The sequence below is a fragment of the Triticum dicoccoides genome, chromosome 2B (genome assembly GCF_002162155.2).
Source record: "Triticum dicoccoides isolate Atlit2015 ecotype Zavitan chromosome 2B, WEW_v2.0, whole genome shotgun sequence".
NCBI lineage: Eukaryota > Viridiplantae > Streptophyta > Magnoliopsida > Poales > Poaceae > Triticum > Triticum dicoccoides.
Genome location: NC_041383.1, coordinates 773,747,109 through 773,758,357, shown reverse-complemented (window position 1 = coordinate 773,758,357; position 11,249 = coordinate 773,747,109). Strand labels below are relative to the sequence as shown.

General features: G+C 43.8%; 1 protein-coding gene across 1 annotated transcript; it reads left to right on the top strand.

The window, feature by feature from the left end:
- The first annotated feature begins 4,328 nt into the window (after positions 1-4,328).
- On the top strand, positions 4,329-5,645 carry LOC119368727. The gene is made up of 3 exons (XM_037633902.1): positions 4,329-4,842; positions 4,967-5,240; positions 5,326-5,645. Exons 1-2 carry the CDS (start codon positions 4,365-4,367, stop codon positions 5,158-5,160), a joined length of 672 nt encoding a protein of 223 aa, XP_037489799.1. The 5' UTR covers positions 4,329-4,364; the 3' UTR covers positions 5,161-5,240; positions 5,326-5,645.
- The last annotated feature ends 5,604 nt before the right edge of the window (positions 5,646-11,249 follow it).

Below are 11,249 nucleotides of genomic sequence, written 5' to 3'. Positions count from 1 at the left end.
GCAGCGGGCGGCCTTGGAGTCGGGGGCAGTGGGGGTCGGGGCGGTGGGTGTGGTGGGGGTCGGCGGCGGGGGCGGCTCGGGCACGGGGACGATTCTGTGAGGGGAGAGATTTAGAGGGGACAGAGAGGGGGTGGGAGCGGGCGCTGATCGTTTTTGTTAGGTCAAAGCTCTTTGCCGTCTGCTAGCAGACGACAAAGAGCCTATGTATTTGGGTGGGGCCGGTGGGAATGGCCATTACGTAGGCCACTTTCTTTGCCGTCTGCTAGCGAAAGGCAACCATTAGGTCGTTCTTGTTAGTGGGTCACCCACCCTCTTTGCCGTCTTCTAGCTGACGACAAAGCTTTTATGCCGTCATCTAGCGGACGGCAAAGAGTAGGCTGATGACAAACATGATCTTTGTCGTTAGCTCATTCTTTGCCGTCAGTTTTCTGTAAGCTGAGGACAAAGACATTCTTTGTCATCAGCTAGCTGACGGCAAAGAGCTGCCTAACGGCAAAGATCCTGATCCCAGTAGTGTGTTGACCACCAGGTTGAGCGTGCAGTAGTAGGGGTGGGGCAGAACAGGGAGTGAGGAGGGAGATGGCGGGGGAAAAGATGGCGAAGAGGGGAGTATGGAGCGCCGGTGGGCATGTCATCCACCATAGTTGGGCCTGGGGGAGTAGAGGTGGGGGGAGAAGATGGAGAAGAGGGGCAGATGGAGCTCCGGCAGGTAGGCCGGAGGGACGGCGGCTCCAACCCTAGCTTGTTCGTGTGTGGGTCAAAGAAGGAGATGGAGGCGAGGAGTAAACAACGAAACATTTTTTTCAACACGAGCCGATGACAGCGAGGGAGTCAGACCAGCGAAGCGGACAGGGCAAGCGGCCCACACATGAACGGATAAACTTCTGGAATTAAACATTTTTGGATGAATAGTACCACCTCGGATAAATAATATAGGTGAAAAAAACTGAAAGCGTAAATTCATGGGGAGAAGCGTATTGTGACTGTGAACCCAACGGAGTCAATCTATGCTTTCTTTATTAGGGAAAGATTTTGTGGGACTAAGCTATTAACCAAGTGCCCAGTGATAGTTCCTGCTTTTTGCTTGATTTTGGATTTTCAGAAAATCAATACCAAACAAAGTCCAAATGCGATGAAACTTTATGGTGATATTTTATGGACCAGAAGGGGCCCTAAAAGGCTTGGGAGGAGGCCAGAAGAGCTACCGGTGAGCCACGAGCTCACAGGGCGCGCCCCCTGAGCTCGTGAGCCCCCGTAGCACCCCATGACCTAATTCCACCTCTATAAATTTCCAAATATTACCAAACCAACAAGGAGCCACCCGAAACACTTTTTCCTCCGCCACAAGCTTCTGTTCTTCCCTGATCCCATTTGGAGGCCTTTTTCGGTACTTTGGCGGAAAGGGAATCGGTCACGGAGGGCTTCTACATCATCCTTGCTGCCTTCCGATGATGTGTGAGTAGTTTACTACAGACATACAGGTCCATAGCTAGTAGATAGATGGCTTTTTCTTTCTCTTTGATCTTCAATACCATGTGGTCCTCAATCATCTTGGAGTTCTATCCAATATAATCTTCTTTTGTGGTGTGTTTGTTGGGATCCGATGAATCGTGGGTTTATGATCGGATTATTCATTGAAACTTTTCTGAACTTTATATTATGCATGATTGTTATACCTTTGTATTTCTCTCTGGTCTATCCGTTTGGTTTGGCCAACTAGATTGATTTATCTTCAGTGGGAGAGGTGCTTTGTAATGGGTTCAATCTTGCGGTGCTCTATATCCCGGTGACATAGTAGGGGACATGACACATATTTGTATTGTTTCCATTAAGGATAAAACAACAGAGTTTATTCATATTAATTGAGTTTACTTTGTCTACATCATGTCATTTGTCATGAACTTAATATCATAGATGCATGATGGATAGTTGTCGATTGGAGGAGTAATAGTAGTAGATGCAGGCAGGAGTCGATCTACTTGTCTTGGACGTGATGCCTATATACATGATCATTGCCATGAATATGTCATAACTATGCGCTTTTCTATCAATTGCCCAACAGTAATTTGTTCCCCACCGTATGCTATGGGTATGAGAGAGAAACCTGTAGTGAAAACTAGAGGTTTCATTAAGATATACTCCTTCGTGGGGTTAACTTCTTAAGAATGTGAGATGTGTCGGATACATTAGTAAGGGTGTTAAGCATCAACCTTGGTACTACTAAATAATCTACCCACACAAACCACTTATGCTTTATCAAAGTTTTTCTGAACGGGATATTCAACAGATTTGACCCCGAGAACAGTGCAGTGCAATCTTCTTTACACTCAATAATATTATAAAAAGAAGGGTACTGAAAAAGTAGAGGCGTGTCCCCAAGCCATGTATCCTCCCAAAAACGAGTTGCTCGACTATCTCCAATATGACAAGGCCGCAAGGGACGAGCTTTCGTCCTAGTCCTAAGACAAATATGGAGAGTCCACAAGCGCTCATTAGTGGGCCTCGGGCCCGCCAGCAAGCGATCTGCTACTATATGTTGTTTTATCGCCGCAAATGCTAAATCTCGCTTATTATGAGATGGTAGCAACTCTCGTCTGCATAGTTCGCACGGTGGGCCAGCCCAATAAGCTGTGTGCGAGCGCTTTTACTTATGGTGTGGATTGGTTAACCATCCGCCCGGTTTTGGGGCATTTCCTATTTGGCCCTCTGTAAACGGGAGCACATCCCCAGTTCGCGCTGGGCCGACCCGTCTACCTTTTATTTATTTATGTTCTGTTTTTTAACTTGGAAAAAGTGTGCTCGTGGAGTGAATTGAACCAGCGACCTCATGCATCAAGAATGCTGCAATAACCACCCCGCCACCTAACCTGAAGTGATCACTTACATATTTTTCCATCTTTTCTTCTATCTTATTTTTTGCTTTCCCCTTTTTCTTTTTCCTTCTTCCTACTTCTCAATTTTTTTGGACTTTTTTTATAAAATCGATGAACTTTTTCTACAAATTTGATAATTTTTTTATTCAAATTCGATGAAAAATTCAAATTCATGGACCATTTTTTGGAAAATGTATGATCTTTTTCGATTTGATTTTTTTTCAAAATTGATGAACTTTTCTTAAACCTGAACTTCTGTTTTCAAATTCTATTAACATTTTTTTTCAAATCTGTGAACCTTTTTTCAAAATCTATTTTGAAAAAAGGTACATGTTGAGAGAATTAGTACCACTAGAGGATTAACTTCTTAAGAATGTAAGATGTAAGATGTGTCCGGTACATTGGTAAGGGTGTTACGCATCAACCTTCATGCTAAATAATGTACCCATACTAATCACTTATTATTTATCAAAGTTTTTCTGAACTAGATATTCAACGGATTTGGCCCCTAAAACAGTGCAATTTAATCTTCTTTGCACTGAATAAATTATAAAGATAAATGTACTGAAAAGCTGGAGACGTGTCCTCAAGCCATGTATCCTTCCAAAAACAAATTGTTTGACAATCCCCAATATGACGAGGCCGCAAGGACGAGCTTTCGTCCTAGTCCTGACACAAGCATAGAGAGTACACAAGCACCCATTAGTGGGCCTCGGGCCCTTGGCGCAACATAAGCGCCAGCGAGCGATCTGCTACTCTATGTTGCTTTATCGCCGCAAATGCTAAATCTGGCTGATTATAAGATCGTAGCAACTCTTGTTTACATAGTTCGCATGGTGGGCCAGCCCAATAAGCTGTGGGCGAGCGGTTTTCTATTCCCCTATATAGTGTGTGAATACTTTGAAAGATGGTCGTTGGATGAAGTCAATCCGACGGTGCAGAGATGGCAAATCCGAGCACTACTGGACATTGGATATCATCTATATTCCACCAGATTTTGCCACATGTACAATCTAGAAGACTCCATGGTTGAACTTAAGCATAATGCACAAACCTCAAAACACAAGCACTTCTCCTTTGTTCTAGAATCTTTTGTATCATAGTTGCCCAAAAAAATTTCTAGATGAATTGTCATTATTTGTTTTTACTTTATGCTTTACAACGCACAATTCCATGAATCTTAAAATAGATTAGCTTTTTTATAAAAACTAATTGATTTTGGATGAGATGAGCTATAGGACTATTTATCAATTTTCTTTCGGGTTGTTTTCCTATTCGTTTTCAATGTTTTCTATTTTCAGCCCAATGTAAATTAGATTAAGCAATTTAGCCCAATAAGAAATGGTCCAAACAGCGGCTGATTCCGGCCCAAGTGTACTCACGCTCGGATCTGGCCTGGTGAGCCCAGGTCGATATCAGTAGAGCCCTCGCGAGAGTGAGAGAGGGATCGACCGAATCCCTAATCCCCAATCCCCAACCTCGAATGCCGCCATGTCGCCGTCAATGGATGAGTTGCGTCGGCCGCCCGAGTTCGACCACATGTTCACGGACGAGGCGTGGGCCAGCATGACCCAGGACACGCGGCGCCGGATCGTCGACATCTCGTGCCGGGAGGAACAAGAGCCCACCCAAGAGGAACGCCGCATGCATCAACTCATCGCCGGCGCCGGCGGGCCCTGCAGCGTCTTCACCGACGCCTTTGCCTTCGCTGAGGTACTGGATTTCGCGGACAGACATCACCAGGAGGCGGAGCGAGAGGACTGGGAGGCGGTGCTGCAAGGGCGGCATTACGCCGACGAATGCGCAGATGACGATGAGGACGGCAAGACGACGACGGCGCAGACCGTGGACACCCGGCGGCCGAACCACCATATCTCCGAACAAACGTTGTCCAGGGATATACAGAAATCAAAGGCTTTTCTGTGGACTCGATACCACCAGCTACACCTCCTACACCGACCCTCACCAGGTAAGCTAATTTTATGTTTCACAACCAAATCTTTTTACCAATCAATACTAGCTTTCTTCTTTCTTTCCAATCTGATGATGATGATACAATTGGTAGTATGACCCAAACTTCTTGATTTATTCAGCTCGGCCACGTCCGATGAGAATGAGATACGCTTCGTGTGAATTTGGTGGTGATGACAGAGATGCCCACACAACCCTGTCCCTATGCTACAGTTCCTTGATGTCATGGCCGAGCTGTATACGAAATCTTACTGTTTCGTCAATTTTATGCGTGACAATATGGTACAATCGAATAATATCGAGGTCTATGGCGTGATCGCAGTAAGGGATCACCTGGATTTCTCACGCAACTACATTTTCCATTGCTCTAGAGAGAATGCACAAGCAATTGACCCAGTACGTAATCCTTCCTTCTTTCATATACATCATTGATGTTATTTATGGAGAATAATCAACATTAAGTCTCTTCCCTACATTTTAGAAAGGTGGCTATTTATGCCTGAGGAATCCTGCAAGAGGAATACTCGCAACATGCTGCTTGATCGAAATTGATATAAAGGCGAAGGCCAAGGTGGTTGATGAAGACTTGAGTATTGTCTCCGGTTGCCTGAAAGCATGTGAACAGTTTGACCCGTGGAGACTGCACCATGTCGATGATATCAACGGCAAGATTACACTGGAATCCTATTTGCTATTTTAGCCTTGGTGTAAGTGTGCACAAGAAGATGCTGATTACTGCTGTAATCACTAGAGATACTAAGCTCCCTAGAAATAGGGAGCCCATGGTTGACCCCACTTGTATGTTGGAGTAAGCGTTGGTTTAAACTGAAGTTTTTTAGGGGTGCAAGCTGGATCCAGAAATGTGTTTTGTGTGTCGCTTGTGCAAGATTTATCAACATGTATTTCATTTTGAGTCCAAACGTGAAGCCACCAAAGCCCAGGCACAAGCTGGTTGGCTCAAATCGATGCCTTCAGACCTAACTCTGGCACATGCACACAGTGCCGACCGCCGCCCAGTGTAAGGTGGTTTTTGCATTTGTGGCCCCATATGTCAGAAAGTGGATCGATTGTGGGCTACGGTTGATTTTTTATTCACACATTGACGTGGCGCTACTATATTGATCAATAAACAAATCTTTAAAGTCATGAATAATTTATAAATTCATTATTTTTTGAATTTATGAACATTTCCGAATTTCGGGAACTTCTATTGCAATCTGATAACATTTTCCGGATTCATGAATATTTTTTTATTCAAGATTGTATTGCGAGTAACATTTTTTAAAATTCCCAAACAATTTAGGAATCCCGAGCAGTTTTTTTTAAATCCGTAAAACATTTATAAATTCATGATCATTTCTAAATTTGTGAATATTTTAAAAAAAATTCTTAACATTTGAAACACCTTAACAACTGTTTTTTGTTTTTTCTTCTCTTTATTTTTTCCTCCACTTCTTTGGGTGGGCTCAGGCCTAATAGGGGGACTGGTAGCCAACCGAAGCGAACGTCCCGGTCGTCCTTCGAAGCGTTGCATGTTGAATGGTACCTCCTGTGCATGCGGGTTATTTCGCTGTCGGTGGAGGGGCAAACCAGTTTTCTGCTTTGTGCGTTTGTGAGGGGGTGGTACCAGCTTTTTGGTTCTGTGGCAAGCAATTGGGTCACCGCTTTCTCCGTCTTCCCCACTTGGTTCTTCGGGCAATGGATTCGTGGTGAAAGACCGACATTGTGTTGGCGCCGGGAGAGCTAGAACAAAAAAAATCAAACGTTGAAAAGCCAAGACAACATGGGAACCTGTCGGAGAACCATTATAGATATGTCTCATTGCACTAAACCTAACCTCATTACCTCAAGTTTGGGAGGCAACTACGTAGTGAGATTAGGGTCTTTTTGGGGATGAAAACCAATGTAAGGGGAGTGATTCTGAGAGCAGAGGCACAAGTGAACTGGGGTGGATGGGGCGTGCGACGTACATGGGTCTAGGGCTATGCCTGCACGTGCGCAAAGTAGGTAAGTTAGAGAAAAGAGATGTCTATTTCTGTGCAAATGGTTTGATAATCAATTTTGTTTATGTAGAATAAAAACTGGCAATATACCAACACACAAACAACTATAGATGGAAACATCAATCCAAACACCATAAACAAAGTAAACCAGATTACCTCTCAAATCAGTTCAGTTTGGTTCTTTGTTTTTCAATGTGGAAATGCTCATCTTTCACCGTAATAGCCACACAAAAAATTAACTCACAACCGAGAAACGGCGCGGCAAAGCGCACGTCACCATCTAGTAATGTTTAAAACCGGTTGATCCTAATTTTCTCGGTGATGGTGTAACGCTGACGATTCCATGGTTGATCATTTGGTAGATGCTCATTAGAAGTTATATGAATGGTCAATGTCACTTATTCGTGTATTCGTGTATTTGAAGGAGCACGTATGTATGATGACACAGATACATACATGCAATGCAACCACCAAGTTTACTAGTATGTTCTATAACTATATACGATTTGGACGTTAGTAATCTGATGCTTGATATAGATTTACTTATGCAAGTATAGATCTTGGTGTAGCTACCTACCACGTCCAAGATGTTCTGTTCTGGATCTTCCAGGCACCGAATGTGAATATCGAGCCACCAAGCACGGCTGAAGAATGGCACGCCTTGGAATACTTCATTGGTTCGACTGCCACCCATGATGGCATCCTTGGGTCGTACAGCTCAACAGTGGCCACCCCTGCTCTAGCCTCAGGATTGTAACCACCAATCGAGTATCTGAAATCAACAAATGGAAAGGCAAGATAGGTATCTGCAAGTCATGACTACACCATCAACGATGCTTGGAGGCAAGTTTTGGTGGATCCTCCTGAGTTGTAAGAAAGAGCTAGCTCCATACTTGCATCTTCTCATCAAGAACTACCAGCATATGGAAGCATCTTTGTGTACTCATCCTTGGGAGCATTTTCGAGTGAGATTCCCTAGGATGAAGTCTCTCAGCGCAGCTGGCAACCAACACCATAATGGCTCTTAGTGAAGCTCATGTTCTACATGTGCCCAGCAACTCTCAGTTTGCGGATATCTTCACCAAAGGACTACCAACAACCGTCTTTCTCGATTTCAGATCTAGCTTGAACGTCTTGCAAGGCAACATTCCATCTGAGGGTGGTGTGAGTTGTACTCCCTCTGTTTTTATTTACTCCGCGTATTAACTTTGGTCAAAGCCAAGCTTTAACTTTGACTAAGTTTATAGACAAAAGTATTAACATATACAATAACAAATCAATACCATTAGATTCATTATTGACTGTACTTCCACATCGTATAAATTTATTATGATAAATATTTTTATTCTTTTCTATAAATTTGGTCAAACTTTAGAAAGTTTGACTTTAGTCAACTTTAATATGCGGAGTAAATAAAAACGGAGGGAATACACATTCTGTTGTATAGTGGTGTGTGTTGTACTTATCCCATCCTTCTCTCCTGGTTTATACTAGGATCCTAGCGTGTGCTGTCACTCCATATATATAAACCTGTGATCAATGCTAATCAATACGAGATATTTACTTCTTAACTGCTGCGAGAGGCAGCCCCAAGACCCCAACAGTGGTGGGCTGTGGGCTGCCACAATTTCCTGCTAGGTGACGACGATAGAACGACGATCGACCTGCAGTTTGTTGAGATCTTGTGGCAAAAAAGAATTAGGGAGGAAATAAATTTTGTAGGATGAGGTAATCTCGGCTCAATGGAAATTGAAGACTTGCGGATTAGCTCCATTTTGTTGCCGTGATGGACTCCTGTTGGGGCCACATGTGCACTAGCGATTTTCCAGCCGCGTTATATTTTTATTCTTGACGCAATGACGTAATTTCATTCGAGCGAGCGATTTTGGCGAGATTAATTGGAACGAGGGGATTGCTGTACAAATCTCAGGGTAACAAATGGTACGGTAGTAATGGCTCCATCTTTTTAATGACCCATTTTAATTGTGCGAGCGATTATGGCGAGATGAATTTGATCGATCGGGATTCCCGTAAATCTGAGGGTAAAAAATGGCAGGTATTAATGGCTAATTAGTAACCGAAACTGCCTCGCTCCTGCCTATAAATACAAGTGGTGTGTCTGGCTTACCTTGCACCACACCAACTCGAGGACATTGTGCTTAGAGACAAGTCGCAGACATCCAAGATCATGGCTAGACCGGCAGCCCTGATTATGTGTGTGGTATTCATAGTGGTGGTGCCGCTGAGCGCGGTGGTGGCGGAGTTGGAGTGCAGACCGCAGTTGCTCCTGGCTTGCGATCCAGCCATCAGAGACGGCAAGGCTCCTACGACATTGTGCTGCTCGAACCTCCGAGCGGAGGAGATGTGCATCTGCAAGTACCGGCAGGATCCGACGTGCCGGCGCTACATCCCTGGCCCTTACTTCCAAGAGACAACCACCTCATGCGGCATACATCTCGAGTGTCTATTTACATAATACTAGGAATATGTTATTGTACGTCTCTTTTACAATAATACATGGTAATGCATGCCTAGATTGTTTTCTACTACTCTGTTCCATAATATAAGATCGTTTTGCGAGCTATTTCAGCTTGCAAAACTATCTTAAGGAGGGAGTAGTTTATTATATTTTAAATCTATATCTATATCGATTATATATATATACTCCCTCCGTTCCTTGATGTAAGGTGTATAGATTTTTGAGAAAAAATCCGAAATATAAGGTGTATTGCGTTGCACCACTCGTCTAAATAATGTTTTTGGGGATTTGATTACATTTCCTTATATTAGGCAAGCTCCTCTATCTTCTCATGTCAATTAGTTAGGCGCAATTTCGCCCAAAACTTGTGAAATTTTCCCTCCATGTGCGTTCTTTAATTTCCGTGCCAAAAACTATACACCCTATATTTAGGAATGGAGGGAGTATTATATATCTCTTCTCTATCTCTATTGGAGTACCTAAAAGAACCGTAAGGTTTCGTTTCCCCTCTTACGTCGCCCCACCTTTCGTCATGCCTCTCCTCGTACGACTCCCCACCCCTCCATCGATTTTTCTCCCTCCCTCCACCGGTTTTCTCCCTCCCGGTTTCCCTATTTACCGGTTTTTCAATCTATCTTTGGAATCACAGAAATCATGTATGGAAACCAATCTCTTAATTGGTAATACAAACACAATTAATACAGACACAATCATTTCCTAGAAAAAAAATACAGACGCAATCAATTCATGTATGGTAACAAATATCTTCTCAATGACGGTGATCAATCTCCTTTCTTCTTTTAATCAATCTTCTTTTTTCTCCCATCTCTACTATTTACCTTAAAAAAACGCAAGGTTCCTCTCCCACCTTACGCTGTCCCACCCTTACGTCCATCCCTCTGTGTGCTCTCCCCACCTTGATCTCCACCGATTTTCTCCCCCTCATGACTTTCTATTTAAATTGGTTTTGATCTGGCCGTACAAATCAGGATCAATCTTTGGTAATACAATCAATTCTCATATGGTAATCAATCTCTTATTTGCCAACGCATAATGCAATCAATTCACGCCAATCATGTACATATTCTTCTCTTCCTTATATCGGTTTATTTTCTTCCTTTTCTGCTTATTCATTTTTCTCTATATATATGTCTCCCTTCCTTTGCAGATTTATTCTCATTCATCCCATGATTCTGTGCCTGCCGCGCTAGGACACGCAAGACCCTACGTGCGCCGCCGCTGGGATCCCGCTCGCACCGCGCCGGGAGTCCTCCACCCTCTCTAGGAGAAGAGGCCGGAGCACGATGACCAGGGAAAATCATTGCGTTGTCAAGTACTCGCCTGAAGTCTACGGCTCTATGCCACACACTCGAGGCCCAGATCCGTGTCTCCTTTGCGCACCTACGTTGAGTGCTGCCGCCGAGCCCTTTTCTCGAAGTCATCGCCTGACCATCACTGTCGAACCGGGCCTCCCCACAAGCCTCCTGCCCTTCTCCATTCCAGCGTAGAACCATCACCAAGCCTTTTTCATCATCGAGTCACCAGGAGACGGGAAGCAGGAAGATGTCGCCGGAGGCCGTGCATCTTTTCCCGAGGATGGAGGTTGGCCAGACCACACACTCCAGGCAAACGACTCGATCGTCAACTGCTACAAGGAGGCGGTGGCGAGTGATTTATAAATGCTTTCATGTTTATAATTTTCAGTTATATTTCTTGTCTGCTTCATTGCCATATCTGATGTATTTTTTCCTTGATATAGTTACAGGGATCTTCAAGGGGCAATGCCCTGATGGCAAGCTAACATGCATGATGCAGTTATGTACTTTACTTGCTCCCATGAATATGTTTGTCATATTTCTCATGAAAATCAGACGATCAATACACACTGATTTATCTTAGCTATATTCTGTTCGTGTTTAAGAA